Genomic DNA, 24603 nt, shown 5'->3' with positions numbered 1-24603 from the left:
TTATCACTACGTGCTTTTTTTTTTTTTTTTTGGGGGGGGGGGGGGGGGGAGTTGAAAGGATGTGAAAAAGTCACTAAAATGATAACAATGTTGTGTTGTAAAGATGTGAGTTGCAGTATCTATGGCCTCAGGCTGCAGCAAAAAACAAACCTTTTACAAAATAAAATGAACTTTTTAACAAGAAAAGACATTCTCTATTAATCGTTCTCTATGATTGGCGCATAACCTGCCTGTCTGTTTGCATGATTTGTTCTCATAATCCTCAAACAAATTTAACACCACTGGGCCAGCTCAAGTTGTTTGATCTATGACACACTACTGCCTTTTGGCATCTGCAAAATGCACAATCCATCACAGGGTAAATATATCTGAATACACACATACAGCTCTGCAGATGCGCACACACATAAACACACACACACACACACACACACACATCCTAACAAAGCTAGCAGTATCAATACTTCATTTAACCAATTCTGTCATGAGGTCAATAGCCCCTCCACCCACACACAAACACACACACACTCACTCCTAACACCCCTCGTCACACTACATAACCTCCAATAAGTTTCACTGTGGGTTCTAAATGTGCAGCAATAACTTTGGCTTAATTACTTCAGGTGAAATCCACTATGAGCGGCAGGCATGACTAATCTGGTCATCCTCTTTCATATCTAACCTTATTAAGAAGTCATGTAAATTTTCATCTCTATTTATATCTCAGTATGCCTCTGTAGACATCTATAGACAGAAATTTAGGTGCCCATAAGTAACACTTTTAATCATGTAAATATACAGAAAACGGCTTGAACAACTAAAAATACCATGGCATTTTTGCTTGAGGCTATGTTAAAAAGAAAACTCAAATCAGATCTCAAGTGCAGCTTGGTTCTTCTTTTACTTTGTACTGTTGTGAAATATATTTCAGGCTTGCCCATGTGCAGCAAGTACAGAGGCAGCATCCCTGCTGCTGTCTCTCTCTGACCCTTGGAGCTGCAGCCACAGTGACCCACATCCAAGCTTGTGGCAGATTATACTGCATCACATGCAACACACACATTCCCAAGATACATGAACACAGTGCATCTGACATTCGTGGCTTGTAGAAATACAATTTCTGATAGCTTAGCAGACACACACACACACACACACACACACACTGAAAAAAAAAAAAGGACAATGGACGAGTAGTTCTGCAGTCCATCAGCCTAGACTAACTGTTGATATGACTATCAGTGTGCCTGGTCTACAACAAGCTCACTCAGAGACCTAGCACACAAAACCACACAGACCCACACACATGCACACACTAGATAAGAGGCAGAGATGGACAGTTGTGTGTATGTGTGTGTAGAGGGGAGAGCTGTGCCTTCGTGAGGGTGAGCCCCAGGCAGATAGCTCACTCTGTCACACGGCTAAGACAGAGCACAGAGCTTCCACAGCAGTGTCAGTCCTTTCTGCCCTCCTCTGCTTCTCTCTCTTACCAATAACTTACAGACAAATTTCCATATAGGATACAAATGTTGCCTTCAGTTATATTTGCATCAATTAATTATTTATACAACCTTGAGAATGGCACTGCGGTCACACCTTTGTGTGAGTGTAGTGTCCTTCTGTAGAAACGTGGAAACTAAGCCAAGAACAAGCACAATTTACTCCCAGTGGAGTTGAAAACATTTAAATTAAGAATATGAAGAGCAGTATCAGACTGCCTTTGTTTATTTATCTTTCCTTTTTACCTGTGCTGCCCTTGAATAATTTGGCCGAGACAAACATCACCCTACAGGCAAACACAATGAAAATTAGCAGCTAAATGTTCAAAAAGCAAAAGCATTTGAGCATTTTTTATTGCCACCAAACAGCTTGCCTGAGGTCTCATATAACCATATTTATATGTCACGAAGCAAACATTATATCCCCCACCCATTATTACATAAGATATACAAGCACACAGAGAAAACCCCAGGGTTTTAAAAAGATTCCTCAGCAATTAACTATATAACACTCAAACAGCAAGCATATTTGGCAGCAAATTTCAATTCGTTTGTAATCTACATTTCTGAAGGAAATTAAAGTATGAACTAATACTGTTATTAGTCAACTAATACTAATACTGGCAGTAGTAGTTGACAGTAATATTAATTACAGTCAACTAATAGTGCCAGTGACTACAGTATTCCAACTGTAGTCACTGGCAATCCATCTGTTATCTCTATACATTTTGTTTGAATTTTAACCTCTTTACCCACATCCAGAGTGAGATAACTGTTATTTGTTTCATTGGTTGCTGTTGTCAGGTAGTAAGAGTGACTAAAAGCTTTTAATCACTATCATTTAAGGAGGGTGACTTTTTCCACAACAAGATCTTTCGTTTAACTGTTCAAAGCGCTGCGAACAAAGACACATTAAGAGCTGTCATCCGAGTACAAACAGGCCCTGCTTTAGCCAGTACTGCAGACCATGAGGCACTACAGAGACTACAGAAATGGAGTTACTCTGTACAGTGGACTGTAGCTGCCAGCTGCTCCAGGACAGTGAGGCTGGATTAAATGCTGAAAACAAATATCCCCACAGAGGTCAATTATACACAACTTAGCTAGGCTACCGTGCACACACAAAATACTCTTAGACTGCTCAAGAGTATTTAAAACGCTTATTCTGTGAGGCCTATTTTGTTCTTGAGATTCACTGGACTGACTCTAATGTAGTACCCTGATTAGAAGTGGACGATACGACTGAAGCCTTTTCTCGGATGTAAGTAAAACATGAAATATGATATCTTGAAAGCAGGAAGCAGTCAGAATGATTTTCTCAGTCAATTTTCATTTTGAGCTCATCAGCTGTGGGTTTCATGACTGTAAGACAGATTTTCTCCCTGGTTAATTTCAGCAAGTATAAAGATGTTTAGAGATTCTCTGAGCTAGTTTTTGGATGACAGAACTTTCAACCATTTCAGTGAGAAAATGCACGAGTTCAGTGGATCCAGGGTTAACACCTTTGACTTAAGCAGGGATTATAGTAGAGTTTTTTTATAGTCCACTTAACACAAGCGTCCATGCAGATGTCCAAGTGCCTGGCTGTTTTTTGATCATGCTGAGAACTTACATTACAGTGCACCACCTACACATGCTCACCAAGTGGTGGACTTGAGGTGTATAACATAGACTGTATGTGTGTTTGGCTAAGCAGATGCTTCCTGACAAAACCTACCCAGCACTAGAAGCAGCACTAGAAGCAGCACTAGAAGCAGTGGGTGGGTTGTGTCGTGCTGTCATAATACTGTCGCAAATGAGTATCTAATCTGATAGAAGAAGGAGCTACTTAAATAAGTCCTCCCTTATTCACAAGAGGCCAGATAGCCCTAAAGGGAGTTACAGCTTTCAGGTTTGCACTGGTATTTCTCTCAAATTAGACTTTGCACATGTACAAAACTATTTCTCCAACTGGTTCTCCCTTGCTCTGGACTTTTCACTAGGACTCCAGCAAATTAAACTTACTTCCCAACTGCTGAGAGAATTTGCATGAAAGGACTTAAAAGCTAGCACTGTTTGCCTAACTTGTGTACAGTGAAAGAAGAACTGGTGTTTATAATTTGTAAAGTTCCTACAGGAAAAACGTGCATACTTATCAGATTCACGCTATAAACAGAAAAACACCCTGTTGCTAGCTTCCTTAAGTTCCTGACAGCTTTAGAAGTTCATGTTACATCAGTGTGTCCCACTTTTTTAAACCAAATTTACAGAAATCTTTTTCATATTTAACGGCATAATCAGTCAAAACAAGCAGGGAAAACTGTCTAGAAAATTCTAATCTAACAAAACAAACAACTCTGAAAGATGAATACAGAAGCCAAAACACACACAAAACAAACAGAGTGTAAAATATTAAAGGGGACACAAACTGGTTCCAAGCCAGACAGAGAAGAGACGTGTCTGTCTAATTATGGACCACACTGCTGTTTCTCCATGAGTCAGCAGTAATTGAACATACACCACTTCTTCCTATGGCGAGCAAGGAGGGGGAGGGAGGGGGGGCAAGGAGCACGACTGTCACCATGGAAACTACCTCTGTCGAGTAGTATCTCAGAGTGAAACAGATGCTTTGAGCGAGATACGGACACACACGAACAGGACACTTTTACAAAGAGGGGAATTGTCAGAGCAAAGCTGATAACAGCATATACTGTTACTCAATGTGACTATGCTGAGCTGCTGCATGCTGTATTAGTTCATTCTACTGAGACCTTCAAGGTGACTTTTAAAGCTATGTACTTTGTCCGTGCAGCAAACAGTAGCAGGCAACCAACACTTGTCATTAGGCGTTTAAGTTGCTACAATTTCTTAAAACCAATAAACGCTCACATCCCATAAACCGACTTGTTTCGGCCTCAGTATTCCAGCTTCCTCTTTTCGCCACTTAAGAGGAACACAACATAGACATTGTTTTAAGTTGATGTGTATGGCAAACTTAAAATCAAACAGTCGTGCATGCAATGGATATGAAACTGCATTAGTAACCATGCAAAAGGTGTATTTCTGGCTACCTGATAAATTAATTATAACATTCAGGGTTTTTTTTGTTCTCCACCAAGTCATGAGGGAAATCTTTGGCTTTTTAGCTGTACAATGGTCCACATGTTGTCCAGCCTTTTTCCAGTTTGCCATTTTGTGCTACATTTCTGTAGCTGATGTGTAATAATAGCAATAATAAAAACTTTTTCAAACATTTCAAACTGTACAGATTATTATTTGAACAAATAGAAGCTTCAAATATATTTGAAGCTTATTTGAATATTTGAGAAAATGAAATCAGTAAATGTTTAGAATGCTCATCTGAAAAATAAATAAACTTATGAATAAATAAAAGTAATTGTCAGTTAAGTTGTTTTTTTATTAACTAATTAATTAACTGACTAAACGCTACTGCTCAGCAACAGCAACAAATTAAAAAAAAAAAAAAGTTGTGAACTATAGACCAGACTCAATGAACTGTAACAAACCATGCAGAGAGAAAAACTGCAGAGTTGGCAGATCATATTTTGTGAGTTTACCACACCCATTAACACATTTACACAGCACACTGTCACATTGTGCATAAATACATGGTTCAAAAGCTTCTACACAGAGACGCTATGTTGGATGGATGTTTGTAGCATCTTGTGGGGAACACAAAACAGAAAAAAAGCACTTTGCAACACTTTAAGCATCACTGAGTTTACTGTAGTACTAGCTTTTGTATTTGTATTTGATAAAAGTCAGGGGTGACTCCCGACAAACCGTGACAAACAAAGTCTTCATCTATGCAAATATTTGGGTTTTTTGGTGCTACCTTGTGAAGACTTACATACGCAACTGAAATGAAAACAGAAATAGACCATTAATTCCTTGTCAAAGGAGAGCCAGAGCAGAAAACAAGAGACTGCAGCTAGGAGTTGAAATAAACCTCTGCTGAATGCTGGGCTAAATCCTATTTCCTTATCATTAAGCCAGCAGAAACACTGTGTCCATCCAGCTGAGACACTCTGGCTGTGACAGGCTCTGAATCATCTGTAGAGGTCCTATATGCAGTTTAAACATACTGCGCCACATATAGGCGTGCTGCTCTTTTTGCCTTCACAGTTACAGTTTCTTTCCACCAAAGCATATTTATGAGGAGTCAAAGTGCAGCAAACGAGGAAGGAACATGTTAGGTAAATGGCTGATCCAGCAAAGATCGCTGAGTGTGAAGGGCGTGATTTTCACACCAACGTGTAATTCTCGGGAACAATCCTTACATATGTGGACGCACACTTTTTGTGTAGGCCTTCAGTCGGTTCAATGCTGAATAGGAGCAGAGAGCTGGCAAGACTCCCCGGTGGCACTGGCTGACCCACTTCTATGCAACTCTATCCCTAAAGTGACCCACTGTAGAGCCAGAGGACACACACGTATAGCCAAGCACCAGCACACACATTCACACACACAAGCGCACAAAACTAAACTTGTCTGCCTAAACCCTAGAGGACTGAGAAACAGGGGAAAAAAATCTGCTAAATGCTGCCAATATCCCCTCTCTCTCCTTCTCGTTACACTCTGTTTTCAGCTTCTCTTACTTGTCTGAAGATCAGCCATTTAGGTCTCTGCTATCTGATCTAGCTAAACTAGCTACAGGGCCACACTTAATATTGGCTGCCTTTTTTGAGCAGAACAGATGTTTAGATCCACCCCCTCAATCAAGTTGACTTGTCGGCTTTCGCTAATTCTCTCTGATATTGGGATAGATATAATACAGGCAAAATAATCTTGTAGCATGCTCAAACTGGCTTTAATTCAACCACCATCGTCTATTTTTCAAAAATACTTTTTAGATTTTTGGAAGCACAAAAAAAAAAAAAAACATACTTGTTTCACCACAAAAAACAAACATATATTATACATAATAGCTCCAAGTTGGTGATGTTATTCCAATTTATGGCAACTCTACTCTGCTCTGTGACAAGAAAATGAGCTTTCAGCTGCACTGCCAATGCCAGAACCAACTGCTGCAGAGGGTAGAGATAATTCTGTCTGATGTGAGTGTGATCAGACAACATTATTAACAACAAAACCCATCTTAGTGGAGTAGCTGGTTGGTAAGCAGGCAGTAATCAGCTCATGCACTGACAGCTGATGTTTGTGCAGTCTTTTTCATGTGAGAGCGAGATTCCATTAAAGAAAGCAAAAGTGACATTTGACAAGCTACAACAGATACCACAAAATCTGTCGCCGCCAGTGGCTTTTGTCTATGACAATATGCATCCATATGATTAAAGTGTCCCAGTTTTTCTTGTTCTTGCAAATAAACGGTTACCATCATTATAAATATTTAAATGACTTATTGTTTTAGCGGAAAATGACAAAACACTGAAAAATGCTCATTACGGCGCCCTTGAGGTAATGTCTCGTCTTTGTCTAAGCAGCACAGCAAATCTTAGAAGTTAATTAAAATAAATAAATACAAAGACGACACAGATTTGGCTGCCAGTTGTGCACACTAGAGAAGCTGCTATCAGAATTTTGCAATGACAGGCAAAAAGACTGCCAACTTTACTTGTGTGAAGCAATAACAAAATGATTAACTGGGCAATTTCTAAAGTTCTAGTTACACTTTATTAAATACTTCTCACCTACTTCACAGGCCTATGTTAGGTGGTAAGCAAGATGAACAACGCACAAAGAGTGGAAGTGCAATAAATTTTGCTCACTGATATTTAAAGCACTCACACGCTCAGCAGCCACTGCCAGGTCATGGTGGCTGTGCATGTGAGCAATACCAATGTAACAAAGCAGGGTGACCCAGGTTTTGGGGGGGGGGGGGGGGGGGGGGGAGACAGGCAGGCTGGTATGAGCTCCTCTCGCATGTATCTCTTTATGTGCATGTGTGCGATCCGGTCTTAGTCTGGAAGTAGGAACAATGGCATTCCTGTGCTCTGAGCTCCAGGTGGCTGTGGAAACCCAATCCCAAACCAAGCCTCACTGGCACACAGATCGCCAGGGTCCCCGAATGCTGCTGCTTCCCTCCGGAGACACAGATCAGAATAGAGCTATTGTTCCAGAGCAGCTCGGAGTAATAAATGCGCCACAGCCACGCTTGATGACAAACACTAGCAAACACGCAAACAGGACGGCAGTGATTTTCGCCTTCACTTTCCAGATTATTTACTCAGCAGCAAAGCCAATGAAAACGTGAGCTACTAATTTCTCACTGTGATTAAAAATAGGGAAAAGGTTAAGACACTTTGGTTGTAACTGTCCCTTATAATTTAGATGTTTTGTAAAAACATGCTTTTGTAATGACTATATCCACCTGCAGCAAACACATACACAACTCATTACTTAGTCATACTCACTATATGACTTAAAACCACAGTGACGTACTTTCCCCACACACTTTTTTCCCTCCTCAATTAATCTCCTTCACTAAAAAACTAATTTTGTTATATTCCCAATGCTGTACGTCCCACAGATTGGCCAAAATGTTCCCAGTTTGTGTCAGCCATGACAAACATGGTTACACAAGCACACACACGGATGCAAATCCGCTACAGCCTGAACACACAGTCAACGCAACATAGGGCAGGAAACACATCATGCAGACTCCACGGCCTTGAAATGAGGAACATGATTCATTTCCTTTCAGAGCTGGATAGTCATGCCTTATAACACAAGCCTGAGTTTAGATATCCAGCTCTGAGGCAAAGATCCTCAACATGGCACAAAACCCCAGTTATGATTCCACAACTTCAACTTCCCATATAGATTTCAAGGAAGCAAGCACTATGTGGTCAGGTTATTTCTTCTTCTTCTTCTATTTGGTAGTCAGCGCTACCACACAGATAATCCTGTTAAAAATGATCAAAGCCTTGAGCTCGCCTGCACCATGGGACCGCTGCTACAGGTAGTGAACAAGGTACAGCACAGCTTCCCTTAAGCAACACAGCATATTCTCCTGCTGCACTCTTACAGGCAATGCCACACACGTGTGTGGTGTGCACACACACGCACACACACACACACGTGTGCACACACGCACACACACACACACACACACACAGAGGATAAATAATACATGCTTCCTCTTTTCTCTCCCTTTAAGGAACATGACAGATTAATTTAATTGGTTCCCTGTCAATCCTACAGCTTCATCAGCTCTGCTGTGCAGAGCTGCCGAGTCTCGCAGGATTGATAGTGGATCCATTTTCTTATCTCTGAGATAATTACAGCATTGTTAATGCCCGCACATTCTCTCTTCTTTCACTCATACATACACGCACACATCAAGCCCCACGTGCTTTAAGTAACCCTTTACAACGTCTTTTTTAGTGACTGCGTTACATTCAAAGTGACTAACCTCTTCAAATTTGCACTGGCTAGTTTTGTCCTCTTTTCCCAGCTAAAGTCATCTGACCTCTATTAGGCGCACAACAACAGACCAGGTTAAATTCCGGGTTTACACATCATCTTTTTCGGGTTGTGATGCAACAATGAAGCATTAAAATGTTCAGAAAGGAGGAAAAGAGCAAAGGGAAGAGCAGATACACATTCCACTGTAACCATTATGCTCTACTTTAAACAGACGCTTTCTTTTCATCTCATTGGGTGAGATCACAGAGCAGTCAGGAAAACTTGATAACTAGCACTCATTTGAATTGACCGTTAGTAGGGGGGAAACTAGTCGCTGCAGTCAAATGCGGCAAGTGTGCGATAGCACTGACCCCGGCAGTGGCCCATTCGCGCTACAAATCAACAGTCAGGGTTGAACGCTAACGCGGGATGGATAGAAAACAAGTATTTATGAGCACCGTTATCAGGGAAGCAGCTTTCCCTTCACTTGGCGTGTTTTGGTGCAGTTGTGGAGCAGCATCTACCGGTTAATTCACCTGAAAGCAAAGTGGCAATCTGTGCCTTAAGCGGAGAGTCGCATCGCATCCCTGTTGCTCGGCTGCTTCTGTCAACAAGCCCCGCTTTGCCATAACGGCGGCTGCTTGCCTGCTACCAGATAACCGTAGGGGGGTCACTGGGCAGAAGCAACCCTCCAAAAATGACTATGTGGCTAAGAGAGGAAACAACAATCACTGCAATTGGTGTTTAGGCTTTAAAAAAAAACAAAAAACAAGTATTTTCACCTTACCTAGAGTGACTGGTCACCTCAATCAGCCGTGGCGCAAAGAGTCCGCAGGCAGAAAACTGACACCGACTCGGTACAAAGTATCACCGCTAAGTTAGCGGGCTAGCTAGCTTAGCGGGCTAACGATGGAAGGAAAAGGGGGGTGAGTATGGCTCTCTCTGTGTCGTCGAGAGAAGGCAGTTGCCTAAGAAAACAAGCCAGGGATGAGGTGTTTCTCACGCAGCTACAGGAGCACCTTCCGGTGTCAAAAGGCGTGAACGGAGGAGACATCCATTTGAAAAGAGCGTGCGGTAGGACTGTCGGTGTCAGGCGGCTGTAGCGCTATGCGGTGTGAGCTCTCTCTCCCGGAGCGGACGTACAACCTCTGCCTGGGTCTGTGCGAGAGAGAGAGAGGGAAAGAGAGAGAGAGGAGCAGGGCTGCTGATGTGCGGAGCAAACACAGGCAGCATCACTGCTCATCCCTCCTTCGACTATCACAACCCGGAAGAAATACTGTAACTGATCCCTGTTTTTATTTTTACACAGTCCAAAAAAGAGAACATTTCAGTTCATTGATCACCACTATTTATTTACGCATATTTTCATTGATTGAAACCTACTTGTTAGTGTGAATGATGCACTTGGAGCTCGTGTGACGTGAGTGATGTATTATAAAACAAACATTATAGAGGTCATAATTATAGTAATAATGATTATAATAATAAGCCCAAAGTCAGATCAGTGAGATGGTGCTTGTAATGAGCCTATAATTATTAACCACGCGGTATAAATGAGCAGGGGGTGATTCTTGTGAAAACTTCTGGAACTGCAACACTTGTAACACGGTATTAACTGGCACTCTCCTTCCTACAGCTCCCTTGTGGGAAATATTCATATTTAGGAAGAAAACTAAGTAAATGTCATTTTTCTCATTTGAAATTAATGTCCAACTCAGAGTCAGAAAGCACTGAGTATTGTAAATCTGCAAGGCATGGACTTTTTTTAAAAAATTTAAATTAAATTATTATTATTATCATTATTATTTTAACCAAAGAAGGAAGCTTTAAGCAACACACCTGTCAGGAAAGCTACTGTGTTTCCTTTAAAAAAAACAGCTCTTTTAACTCAATTGATCCTATCTCATCCTGTCACAAGACCAAAACAGAGAAAAGGCAATCATCTTCAGACTGCAAGACAACCCATGCAGGCACAGGGAGAACATGCAAAATCGACATAGTTAGGTTTCCGTCGGTGAGCAAAATTTAAAAGCAAACCCTTTTTGCTGTTTCATCAGTAGGGGGAAAAATACATTCTGAAACTTTGCATTGTTAAAAACCTGCCTTACTTACTGTTATAGCCCTTAGTTCATCAGTGCAAGCTCTTTAATCTTTTACTGGGTGGGTTCATTTACATTTAGTAAGCCAAATTCAAGACATTCAAAAGCCTAAAGCAAATACAGAAAGCCCTTTGTTTTCAACTAAAGCTTTGCAGAAAGTTTGGAATGATATTGGTTTAAGTGACTTTGAATGTGGCATGATTGTTGGTGCCAGAGGAGCTGGTCTGACTGTTACAGAAACTGCTGATCTACTGGGATTTTGCAACCATCTCTAGGGTTTACAGAGAATGGTGCATGAAAGAGAAAACATCCAGTAAGTCATTTTCTCTGGGTGAAAATGCCTTTGTTGATGCCAGAGGTCAGACAAGAATGGCGATAGTAATGCTGTGGAGGATATTTTCTTGGCACACTTTGGACCCCTTAGCACCAACTGAGTACTTCTTAAACACCATAGCCTGCTGACTGCCTCCATCCTTTTATGACCACAGCGTACCAATCTTCTGATGGCTGCTTCCAGCAGGATAATGAGCCATGTCACAAAGCTCAAACTCTCCCACTGGTTTCCTGAACACTGCGGTGAGTTCACTGTACTCAAATGGGCTCCACAGTCACCAGATCTCAATCCAGGAGAGCACCTTTGGGATGTGATGGAACAGGAAATTAACATCATGGATGTGCAGCCAACAAGCCTGCAGCAGCTGTGCGATGCTATCACACAGGAGTGTTTCCAGCTCCTTGTTGAGTCTATGCCACAAAGAATTAAAGCAGCGCTGAAGGCAAAAAGGGTCCAAATAGGTATTAGGAAAATGACCAGTGAGTATATATCCGTAACGTATCTATCCCTATTAATAGAAGCTGCTTCCATCAGGGCGTTAGTTAATAGTGTCTTGAGGATGCAGGGAAGTTTAATATCAACTGGGAAACATTGCTGAAAGCAATATATTTTATCAGGCCATTTACTCACATTTTTCATCCTTTCTGTCACAGTTGTAATAAAATATACAGTTTTATATGAATACATAGGAATAAACAACAACGAAGCACTAATAGGCCATTTTAAAAGAGGGCTACCTCAGCTTGTTTTTATAGGCCACTACTTGCACACATACCATCAATCCAATGAGACCTCAGATCCAGCTAATGGCTTTTCATGTATTGCTATATAGAGAGGATAAAAGCTGCACAGAAAAAAGAAGGAAAAGCAGAGAAAGGTGAATGGGCGCTTCTTTTCTGGCATAAGAAAAAGGGAGAAATGGGACACGCTCAGTTACAAGAAGCTATAAATAAGATGTCAACAGTATTGCTCACCATTACCTGCTCCATCAAGAGAGTGTTTAGATGCCTTGACTGAAAACATAACCTTTTTTGTCACAATTTATTACCAGAACAAGAGAAGCAGTTGGGAGCGCTCACACCATTTCCAGTGCTGGGCAGAGCTAGCTGTCTGCCTCAGTGAGTTCATTTTCTTCAACTCATACCAATTTATTGCCCGCACATTGCCTACAACGGTAAATTCTGTTCCACATTGGCAAAGCAGACACGGGCGTAATTTTGAAAGATACACCGCGGTCAACATATGTTGTGCAAGATATGGCGTTGGTCCACTCTCTCAGGGTTGCACATGCAAATTGGTTTGTGTCAGCACGGGTGCCAAACTCCTGTTGGACTTAATGAAGTCAGCGAGGAGCTGAGTCTCATTTTTATGAGTCATCGCTCTACCTGCACAGACAGAAAACACTCTGCCTCGACTTGATGAGATGTGAATAGCAATACAGCTGCACTTCTAGGTCAGGACATGCACAGTGTATTCAAAAAGCAGCATATAGCACAGTGAATGATTAAATATGTGATACACACACACACATGCTCAACTTATTTGCATTTTCCCCGGACAAGCTTGCCATCTTGTGTTAGTCATCATGCATTTACAAAAAGTTCCGACAATCTTGTTATTTTTTCTTTTCTATATTTAAATCTCACATGTGCAACCCCCCCCCCCCCCCAAAAAAAAACAACAACAAAAAAACAAAAACCCAAAAAACAAAACAAAACAAACAGATAAATAGCCTGAATCAGCTTGACATGCAAATAAACCAACAAAAGAAAAACCCCAGTTTAAAGCCTGTGGGATGGAGAGGGGGTGGGGGGGGGGGGGGGGGGGGGGACTGCTGTTTTAAACTTAAACCTTGGAGTAGGAAAGGAGAATGTCATCTGCTAAAATATCACTGATGCACCTCTTAGAATGACACTAAATGCCCAATCATTTATTGCAAGCATTTGTTTATGCAATACAAAGTAAAACTAAGGGGGGAAAGGGGGTGGTTTTGTTTTGTTTTATTCATCTTTCTACTGATAGCACAGTCAACATTGGCCAGTTTTGGAGATTTTGCATATGTATTGATTATTGTATCCTAACCAAGCATCATTTCACAAAGTAGAAGATGTTATCTTTTAAGTTAAGTCTTAAGTCATGCATTTTGGTTCTTAGAGTTATTCTCTTATATGATTTCCATTTGTGTATGCCAAATGGTAAAAATCCATTAAAAGCTATAGATGTAAACATAAAAAAAACCTACCTTTACCTTTACAACAGGTTGCCGGTGATCTTGTGGATCTTATGATGGTTAAAGCAGCCTTTTTTTCAACTGTACGTTTTCTTTGCTTCAACACGTGCGCTCATTCATATCTAAGTGATAATCAAATATATACAAATGCACATAAGCTAGGAAGGATCCAGGCAGGCGTACAGGCCTGCTTGCGCTCAAACACACACAAATGCTATCCATTCCCATAAGAGACATTGACACACACCCAGCACCAGTCAATGGCCTGCTTACATAGATCAATAAGTTTTGCTTCAGGTTGTGGCTTACATGTTTGCCTCCCATACCACACAGAGCCACTAGAGCAGAGAGCTACCGCACTGGCTTACACAACGTTCTATAAAATTACACACAGCATGTGTGCATTTTTCCACCAGAAAAACCCCAATAAAATCTTTTAATTGTTTTTTTGTCTGTTTTTTTTTTTGGCAACAGGATACTTGAGAGCAACAGAAAACAGCTTTCCTTGTTGAAAAGAAGAGCTCTGTGTGGCACCCAGGTGAGTTTAGGCTGTACGCTTGACATCTGGTGCCAAATCTTTTACTTTGATGTTGGTGGTTCTGCCCTGCTGCTCCAGACGACTGTTTGACCAAATACAGCAGGTGATGTGTTCATTAGAAGTGGCTTGTGCAAGTCCAGTGCCCCACAGCTACATCTCATAACTTGAGCCATAAAACATTCATATATGTTTGCAATTGAGCTTAAGTAGAGTCTCTAGATATACTTTATTGATGTAGCTGGCAGCAGCAGTGTCTCAGTACTGAAAAATGAATGAGGCATTTGGAAAGACCTTCTGAATCAGCATTTCCCTGGTGAGCCTCGTCCTCCAGTCACAGTGAGGACGGGGAAAGCAAAGTAGCTGAGCAGCAGCAGTCTTCCTCTGTGTGTGTCTAAAATACATACACACAGCTTGAGTTCATCAAGGTCTTCCCAGCAGCTCGGAGGGCACCGAGTTGAATTTGGATGTGGTAGATCTTTGTTGTGTAAGCTGGCTAAATGCTGACAGGTTCTTCCCTGGTGGGCCAGCACAGAATGATGGATTTGCTGGAGGCACTTCCCCCTCAAAGGTGTTTGTGTAAAACACAGTGACTGAATGACAAGAGCACAAGCATGTACTTCCCAAGGCATGGCATAATGCTCTGATCAACAAGTGGATTACTGTAGGCCAGTTCAGGCTGCAGATACACACTGAACAGCAACATAATTAAAAGCACCATCAGGTGAAGCAAATAACATTGATGTAGTGTCCCAGTGTCTTCTCCCTGAATGATAAGCATATAGTGATAAACAAAATTTCATAAGAAAATGCTTTAATGAGTTTGGTCAAATTGTGTCCTTGACTGTTCAGTAGAAATGTATTATTATTTTACCATGCTCACTTGGATAGGCACATGTGAGGGGCAATGAAATGTATGGGAAGTAAAGGCGATTACATTTTTGGATTTCTTTAACCGCTGCATAAATATATTTCCTTTCTTGTGGAATTTCAGTGGAATACTGTGACGGGGTTGCAAGCAGGTAGTGCTTCATTTCACAAGGGAGAATGCCTGGAAACCACATTATATGATAAAGAGAAAATGGGCTTAGATTGCTTGGAGATCTAAAGCAGTTGCGGTCGACCTAGCTCTTGTGGACATACCATGACTGAGATGCCTGATAATCTGTACAGACATCAGCCTATATGTTTGTATGTAATTTGTAGAATGAGAGCAGATAGCAGCACAGAACCTTATGACTCAAGATAAGAGGCTGTAAGCTGGTGCAGAAATCTTTGCAGGAAGGAAAAAGTTAAGCAAGCAGTACTATGGATTTCTTAGGAAATAAGAGAAAGTCTAGTCCCACAGTTCATGTAATCTTATTGCCAAAAAAAGAAAAGAAAGAAAGAAATACTGTTGTCTTTGGAAATTTGTATGAACATATCTGGAGCTCAAATAGAGAATAAGACATCTGAGTGTGGAAAGATTACGAGTTTGTATAGTGTAATCAAAGCCTCCAAAGTAAAATGCAATGAGGTCACAAAAAACTCACTGTAACCTTTTGCAGCATTATTATTTGAGTCTACTGAGAATCTAAAAAAGAAACTTTCCTTAAATAGGGTGACCGGATACCAACAAACTGAATGTGGGCCACAGACTATTTATGTGGTGCAATATAGGACATGTTACTATTGCTGAGAGCTATTCTGAAAAATCTCCAATCTCTAACTTAAAAAAACCCAAAACAACAAAATTATACAAGTTAATGGTTTAACAAATGTACTGCATTTTATCTGACTGCAATTTCCCCAACTCTTTCACTAAGAAACCACAGGAAGTACCCAAGAAAGCCTAAAATTTGGATTAAAGGTCTTACGTACACATGCACAAGTATGTACATGTCTCTTTGTGCATTTGTGTATTCCTTGGTTCTAATTCAACAATTCAATAACTATTAGCTGTTATTTCAGCAACTGTTGTGCAATAATAGCCGTTGAGTTTCAGCAAGGATGCAACTCATAAATGTATTTTTGTAAGTTAGAGCTAATAAAAATGAGGGTCATTGTCTCAATGAGTGCAAAGGGACACAATGATTAAAGATGCTGTACACCTGCTGGCACCTGGCAGCCCTTCAGTATGTATTTTCACTCAGTATAACCCCTTTTTATAGGGATTCTTTATGGTTTGCCTCCAGTTGTGTGGTACCTCCTGAACAACACATGGTGGCAGCAATGTTCCACTGACAGGATTTTTTCTGTCACTGCTAAGCTTAATGACAGCTATATTGAAGGTGGTATTGGTTTTAGGAGAGTCAAGTCTAACAATCAAATAATAACACATTCTGTTTCTTGGCTTCTTTCAGATACAGCGGATATGTTAACTTACATTCAAGAAGAACACTGACAACAGTTCTGACATCCCTTTGTGATAATAGTTGTACTGTTTAACATTAAAATGTTCAATATTAATAATTTACTACTGCTTGTTTTAGTGCAGGGTTGAAAATAATGAGCAATATTTTAAAATCCTTCAAAGGAATTAAGTTGAATTTAGAGAAGGCTCAAAAAGGGCCACATTATCATTTTTCCATCTTATAAAATAGGCTGATTCATACTTATACTTAGCAGAGACTAACAGAGTCTCTACTAATTTGCAGGCATCCATCCATCCATGTTATCTGTTCTCCCAGTACAGAATCACAGGGGTGCTAGAGCCTGCAGCTTGACAGGGCAGGAGGATAGGTTGCCAGCCTATGACAGGGCTAACACAGAGAGCACAATATTAAACTGAAATTCTTAATTCAGAGAACCTTACAGTCTCAGTTTTTTCCCTGTCAGATCCATAGCTTTTTAAAAACTATTTCACTTTCTGAGTAAATGAGAAATTTTGTTTCCAGATTCCAGAATCCTTTCTACATAATTTCAAAATACATGTGAACTGAATTATTACAATGCAAAATGCTAAAAGAGTTTGATGAGGCTCACAGGTTAAATGGAGTAAATGCTGGAGCTTCATACTGATTGAAGCTTGATGTTGTCCATGAGGGCAGCTCACTGGTGAAGCAATAAACACTGTAACTACACACAGCAAGGACCTGGTGAGTGGTTTATGAGACTCCAGTTCTCTTGTTGTGTCGTTTTCATGTCCATGTACAGAAGTGTGGCCACACTATATTTCCCCTCGGGGTTAGCAGCGTGACCATAAAATCTGTAGGCTTCTAATGTTCTTGGTGGAATCAATCTCTCCTCTCAGCATCAGCTTCAGTGGCTCTATGATGTTGTCACAGTAAAATCTGCTTGTTTTATTATTCGTTTAAAGTCCTTCTGTGGAATATATGGAAGGTAGGCCACAGCAAGGGGAACACTGTCATTTTCCCATCCTCTAAAAGTCACTGTTGATTATATGGGAACTTCACATAATTTCAATTAATACATGTTCTCTGAGTCACCAGTGACCATATATCCAGTGGTTGTACTTGTAGAATGCAAACATTTTTTGAACACAGGCTTTCAGGGGAACAAACAAATGCAAAATCTTGCACAACTACATTATTAAAGAACAAGGACGCTGCAAAAAGATACAGGACCTGTGGCTGCTCAACTGAATGCAAAGTGGCTCTTACAATGTTTAAAAGGGGAAACATTAGTTAGACAGCTTTGGAGTTAAAAAATATATAAAAGAACTATACAAGATCAAAAGAACCCCAACAGCCTTCATCAGGAACTCAATGGGGATGTGGTGAACAACACTAGAGGCCAACTTCAAGCCAATTGATCTACCAAAGACACGTCCCCTCTGCTGTTCTGCATATTCTATTCTGTTCTGAACCAGCTCAGTGAGATCATTGACACGAGTGGTTAAGGATACAAACTATGGAATGGAGCAACTATCAGGCACCTACATGGATGACATCAAGCTGTTTGCCAGGAATGAACGACACACTGATTCATTCATCCACACCACTAGGATTTATAGCAGCAACACTGGAATGTCATTGGGGATCAAGAAGTGCAGTTGGATGGTAACAAAGAGAAGAAAGGTAGTCAGAACTGAGAGGATTGCACTATCAATAGGCAACATTGCAGACATTGAGGTCTGTGAAACTTACAGGCAAATGGGAACCATGAAGAAGCTGCTAGAAAAGCCGGAACCACCAAATACGTGCAGTGGGTCAGGCAAGTTCTGGAATGGAAAGAACAAGATTAAGGCATTAACACCTATGTCCTGCCGATAATCAGGTCCCCTTCTGGGATGATAAGCTGGCCAAAGGAGGAGATAGAAGCCAGTGACATCAAGTCAAGGAAGCTTCTGGCCATGGTTTCACCCCAAATCCAGCACCCTGAAATTGTATGAGGAGCGAAAGAAAGGGCATAGAGGACTAGTGCGTGTCAGAACCACTGTCCAACAAACATCCATGGGTACATCAGGAAGACGGCCACAACAGACCGTGTGCTTAGTGGATACCTCAAGCAGCAGAAACCCAAGAAAGAATAGGAGTAAGGAGAAGAACCATCGTGGAAGGACAGGACCCTGCACGGTATGTACCACGAGCAGAAGGAAGTGGCTGACATCCAGAAATCCTACCAGTCGCTAAACACAGCTGGACTGAAAGACAGCACAGAGGCGCTAATCATGGCAGCACAGGAACAAGCCCTAAGTAAGATCAGGCAAGACCAGGCAAGACCCAGGCAGGCTGTGTAAAAACACCCCTGAGACAATCCAGCACATAACAGCAGGGTGCAAGAAATAGCAGGCACGGCATACATGGAACGCCATAACCAAGTGGCCGGCATAGTATACAAGAACATCTGTGCCGAGTAGACCTGGAAGTCCCGAGGTAAAAATGGGAGACACCCCTTCTCAGTGGAATTACCATCCCCATCCTAAATGACCATAGCCCCCTTGTATACAGTCCCACAATGTTTCTGTTTCAATGTTTCTACACATACACCATGTATATAGTTTACTCACATATACATATATACATTGCTTCTTCTTCTTTGTATATTGTTTTCTTTACTTTCGCACCTTTGTGGTCCTGTTATCCAATTTCGCTGTGCCAGAAACTGCACAATGACAATTAAAAAAAGTTTGAAGTCTAAGTTCTAAGTTCTAGCTAAGATAGCTGAGACCGAGCTAAGATCCTGTGGGAGTTCCAGATACAGACGGACAAAATGGTGATGGCTAACCAACCGGATATAGTAGTGGTGGACAAGCAGAAGAAGACAGCCGTAGTGATAAACGTAGCTATACCACCAGGAATCGCATTGATTTCAAAATCCTTCTGCTCACTTTTAAAAGTCTGAATAACCTGGCCCCTAGCTACCTAACTGATCTCCTTGATCTGTACAACCCAAAGAGAGACCTTAGATCCTCCAGCCAAGTTCTCGTTTAAAAACCAGAGGTTTTGCCATTGCTGTACATCGGAATCAATTCAATCGTTCAAATCACGCTTAAAAACACACCTGTTCACTTTCGATGCAAATTAGTTTGACTTTCATTCAGCCTGCACTACACCATGTAATGTAATTTTAACTATTTGTTCCTTGTTCTGCCCACATTGCGGTTTTATTGTGAAGGACTTTGATGTACACTAGTCTTTTAAATGTGCTATAGAAATACATTTTGAGTTGACTTGACGTGAGGAACATTAGGAAGAAGGAACACCAGGAGATGGAAAAGTACTAAGGGCTCACAGAAGAGCTCAAGAAGATGTGGAGGGTGGAGGTAACATAAATATATATATTTATTTGTATATTATTTATATAATTTTAATAACATATATATGTTATGTTTTTACAATTAGTGGTTAACACAGTATAGTTTATAATCATCAATAAATATTAATGTCAACTATTTAGCGGCTTACGTAGGCGGAAATGAATTGATTCCACATCCGGGTGAAACGCTGTTTACAATCAGGATGGTGGTTGGCTCATGCTAAGTGCCGAGGGAGAAAACAACGTTTATAATTATATATTATAGGTACTTTGCTCGAGAATCACCACCTATGGCAACTCAGATCCCTATAACCGTCAAGACTCCCCCGCCAGCCGCCAGCACCGCCGCTTTCCGTGGGAAGAAACGTCCCGGCAGTCCCGCGGTTTCAGCCGCTCAGCAGAGCACCGGGAACAGCAGCAAGAAGAAGAAAGGACAGCCAGTGGTTACTACAGCAACAACCCAGGCACAGGTAAAAGCTAACCGAGGCACAGTAAAACACCTCAGGTGTGTTTCAACGTCTTTTTGTCATTATCAAAAACTCGCACCAAGAGTTAGGTAATAATAAAAAATATGTCCATAAAAAACAAACAAACCAACAATCAGCATGATCAAACATAAAAGGCAGAAATACACCGACTCGGATTGCCAATTTTTAAATTGTGACTTCCGATTTTTCTTCTCAGAACTATAATTGACTGCACATGTGAACTAAAGTCTTCTTTTCTTCTAAATATTATTTTCACAATAAGAGAAGTGATTAAAGTTTAGAGTTACCCCAAACGGCAGCAAGCTACAGGATCTTCTCTCACTCACACAACGAAAAATAAAGTGCTTTGCTGCTGGAAACGGGTACAGATGATTAACAGGAAAATGAGCTGCTGCAGACCAAGCCTTACCTGACAGATTTTAGTTTACCAAAGAAAGCGGCTGCAACAGATTTATGTGACAAACCAGTGTTATGTACTTTCCTTATTTTCCAGCATGTTTACCAGGCAATAGGACATCATCCGTTTTCTCTTTCCTCTCTCTCATTTTTTTCCCTCATACTTGATTTGGTCTTTTGCACATACCAAGGCTCTGAGCTTTGACACCTGTTATTAGGTTTATTGTTATGAGGATTTTCATACTAGTCCCCCTGTGGTTCACTTTGGTGATCTTCATGGATCACAGTGAGGAGCTTCCACGCTAACGACATGTCAATGTGTGGCTGAGAGAGTTTGTGTGTGTGTGTCTGTGTGTGCACGCATGGCTCACAACTGGTCATGTGGGAGGCTGATCAGTCATCGAAAAGGGCCTTAACCACTGGAAATCGTCCAGTCCTGGGCCCTGGCCAATCAACTAGTGCATTTCTAGTAAATTTGATGTTTAACAACTCTCAGTGAATTAAAGTTTTTTAGATTTTCGGATTTATTCATTTGTTTTAGTTGTGTAAAAATGATTTTGAGACATTCCTGATATAATTCCCTCAAATGAGTTGATTTTTCACAAACAGAACAGATGCTGCTGAGTCCTTTTGTCAGTAGTATCTGTATTTCTTACTAATTCCCATCTGTCCAACCTCTAAGATATTGAACTATATGATAATTATTCACTTCTATGTATTGAACATTCTGTTTTCAATACATAGAAGTTATACTTAGACTTGACCTGACAAATGACCACACACACAAAAGGTGATGAAATGTGGAGAACAGCAGAAAAGCAATGCATAACATTCAGAAAGTACAAATAAGGATAATAGGACCAAACAGGATGATATATTATACTAGAAGAAAAATACACATTATACTTAATATATCTTTGAAGCATTGTTGAATAGTGCTTTGCTTTTTTTTTGTTTGTCATAGATTATGTTTGTATTTTCTATTTTTAAAAAACAAATTATCTTTTGCATTGTTACTCCTGCTCAGGTATGATTGTAAACTATTTTTCTTGTTGTAAGCGCCTGAGGTTTCAGTCTAAGCTGGGTATAGCCAACTTTTGCCATTTATGCATAACATGTTGAACATGTGAATTAAGTCAAACATGTTTGCTGTATATCTAACTGTTGTGTCTTATCAGATGACAACAGTAGAGACGGTGGCTGAGGTGAATGCCTTGGGATCGGCGGACAGCGGTCCAACCAGCACCATCACAGAGTCCACTGTAAAGCCTCCACCATTTAAAGACCACACATTCATGGTGGGTGCATATGTCTGCATGAATCTGAGTTCATCCTGTTCCTTTGTTTCTCCTTAAATTTTTATTCTCCTTCTTTTTTCCCTCCGCTTTTCTAATCTTGGCAGCATTCGGGAATTGGCGGAGCAGCAGCAGGCAAAAAGAACCGGACCTGGAAGAACCTCAAACAGATTCTGGCATTGGAGCGTACCTTACCCTGGAAGCTCAATGATCCCAACTGTGAGTTTCTTCTTTTAACTGGAGTCATTTTTGCATTTGTCAGCTATAAACAATTCCAGCTCCATTTCCATTTTATTAAATGGTGGTGAATTAATACCAAAACACATTTCTTTGTATTTAAAATGTGACTAACAAAGCTGACATTTTAAATAAAAAGAGAATGATTTGCCATTTTAAAGCAAAAGCACAAATTACCACTTAAAAAAAGACCCCCCCCCCCCAAAGATCTGTTTTGTCCAACAAAGATTTGCTCTGTATTTTGCTCTAGTCATCTGCATCCCACCTGCAGTGACTCTCATCTTTAATGCAGTAGTTTGAGAATTGCTGCATTAGTAATGAGACTGATGAGACTTTAAAAGCCACTTCTCTGTGAAAATAGTGCAGATAATAGTACATTTCAAATTTGTAGTTCATTTTATGACCCTTCTGTGTTTGTAGACTACAACATTGATGCTCCGCCATCCCTGAAACCAGCCAAGAAATACTCAGACATCTCTGGACTCCCTGTGAGTAACCGTTCTGCTAAAGAAAAGAAAATATTTTAAGTTGGACAGTATTACTTTAGCCAAGTCTTGTACAAAGAACACACTGAGTAATCTCTCTTGTCTTTCCTCAGGCAAACTACACAGACCCACAGACAAAGCTGCGCTTCACATCTTCTGAGGAGTTCTCCTACATCCGTCTCCTGCCCACTGATGTTGTTACAGGCTATCTCGCTCTTCGAAAGGCAACGTGCATTGTGCCCTGACAGTCGAGCAAGGCTTCAAAGCTAAAACAGGTTCAAACCTGAACTCACCTCATGTCAGCGTAGGAAGCTGTCAGGCCAGCGAGGAGAGCAGGTAGTCTAGACAGTTGCTGGAGATCAAAAGCTGACTGTAGCTAACCGTTTGCACTGTTGTTAGTAGCAGGGTGAGCTACATCTTAATTGTTACTATGTGACAAAATCAATTAAACAAAATTGATTTTCCTTTCATCTAGAAAGATTGTGTTGCGCAATTGCTTATTCTTTTTATAAGGCATGTTTCTGTCAGTAGCTGGATGTTACATTGTAAATATCCCAGTGGGAAAAGTTCATTCAGAAGTCAGCAACAGGATGTGCTTCTGCTTATTCGTTTTAAAAAAAAATCTCCTCAAATGTAAATGTTATGTTCCCATTACGTCTCCCTTCTTCCTCCTTCCTCCCTGCTGTAGTAACTGTTTACACGCAAGTTTCTGTGTCCCACTTTGTTATAATGATCTGTGCTTTCATTGGTGGAAATGAAGAGTAGAAGACCAATTTTTAACCTGTTTTTTCCCCCCCCCGTCTTTTTCATTGACTCAGTTACTTTTCATAATGTGCCTATTAAAACTAGCTTGAATGTGGTACTAAAGTTTGAGTCTCTTTTCCACCCGCGCTCTCGTAAATGAAATGTGTAAATTTACATCTTCATTTACATCTTGGATAGTCACACAGTCAAAGAGAGATGAAGCCAAAAAGGTGTAATCAATATTTTTATAAGCAGCAAATCATCAGATGGACTTAATTTCACGTATCATTTACAAAAATATAGCATTGGTTCCACAAGCAGCGTTTTACGTACAATTTACCTGAGTTAGAAATTGCACTTGGCAGGCAGCCACAATCATTTTCATAAGATATTTCATGGTGCTTTATGAAAAATTAAAGAATAAATTCTGTTGTATTTCTCATGAGAGGGATTCCTATTATGCAAATAATAAAAATACAGGCTAAACAGCACAAATAAGGATACGTGAATACGACAAGAACCACTAAGCTGTGAGCCCAACCTGTTGAGACAGCGAAACAGGTGCAACAATCTAAATAATTTCCTTCAGTTCCTCCTTGATTTTTAATTTTTTTTTTTACATTTTTTAAATTTGCTCAAGATGTGTAATTACACTTTACCCTGTATCCTCCCTTCAGTCTTGAAGCCCAATACAAACAATAAGCCATGTGTTATCAATGAAGGACAAGCTGACATCTTTTCTATACAAATAAACTGATCCCACTACTGCCTGTTCAGCTAAAACCTGTATATAAAACATAAGATCACCATTGCTGTTTAACAGCAGCTAAAACACCAATAACACTATCACACTGGGTGGTATGTTCCAGAAAAACAAACACAATGCTTCAGTCCTTCTGCAAAAGACTCGTCTTACTCGTGGCTGAGTGTTCTTCCAGCTCTGGGCTGGAGTGAAGCTGATGAAGGCAGTATAGTTTATCCATGAGCCGTTCCTGCTGTGGCATCAAAACCTCAACACCGTGATTAATGAATGTCATCAGAGCTTTCTACTACCCAAGCACACAGCCCAGCAGAGTGTGTCTCCATGCGTGTGTGCATTTACATTTTGGGCCCTCTTTGCTGCGTTCACATGCCAGAAGCTACACAGTATTATGTTGTGCTTAGAGTTAGGATTTATAGAAGGCCTCAAACATGCT

At 40.6% G+C, this 24603-nt stretch overlaps 2 protein-coding genes across 3 annotated transcripts in view; one reads left to right on the top strand and one right to left on the bottom strand.

Annotated features, from left to right (window-relative positions):
* The window catches only part of galnt1 (UDP-N-acetyl-alpha-D-galactosamine:polypeptide N-acetylgalactosaminyltransferase 1), a 53011-nt gene extending 42950 nt beyond the window's left edge, over nucleotides 1-10061 (bottom strand). The window contains exon 1 of one of the 2 annotated variants that reach the window (XM_006801337.3): nucleotides 9652-10061. The gene's annotated coding sequence lies outside the window, so the exon portion shown is untranslated. The remainder of the gene's footprint in view (nucleotides 1-9651) is intronic. The other variant, XM_087848171.1, reaches the window with a different exon arrangement.
* Nucleotides 10062-19946: 9885 nt separating this feature from the next.
* ino80c (INO80 complex subunit C) lies at nucleotides 19947-23522 on the top strand. The gene is made up of 5 exons (XM_006801339.2): nucleotides 19947-20232; nucleotides 21825-21944; nucleotides 22049-22160; nucleotides 22599-22666; nucleotides 22777-23522. The coding sequence occupies exons 1-5, from the start codon at nucleotides 20053-20055 to the stop codon at nucleotides 22906-22908; spliced, it is 612 nt and encodes a 203-aa protein (XP_006801402.1). The 5' UTR covers nucleotides 19947-20052; the 3' UTR covers nucleotides 22909-23522.
* The last annotated feature ends 1081 nt before the right edge of the window (nucleotides 23523-24603 follow it).

Source organism: Neolamprologus brichardi, chromosome 11, assembly GCF_056152115.1.
Source record: "Neolamprologus brichardi isolate AB-2024 chromosome 11, ASM5615211v1, whole genome shotgun sequence".
Taxonomy (NCBI): Eukaryota; Metazoa; Chordata; class Actinopteri; order Cichliformes; family Cichlidae; genus Neolamprologus; species Neolamprologus brichardi.
This window is presented reverse-complemented; position numbering and strand designations above follow the sequence as displayed.

Coding starts and splice junctions, on each gene's coding strand:
- ino80c (XM_006801339.2), top strand. CDS start 20,053: ATGGCAACTCAGATCCCTATAACCGTCAAGACTCCCCCGCCAGCCGCC. Junction 21,945..22,048: donor TTAAAGACCACACATTCATG/GTGGGTGCATAT, acceptor TAATCTTGGCAG/CATTCGGGAATTGGCGGAGC. Junction 22,161..22,598: donor GAAGCTCAATGATCCCAACT/GTGAGTTTCTTC, acceptor CTGTGTTTGTAG/ACTACAACATTGATGCTCCG.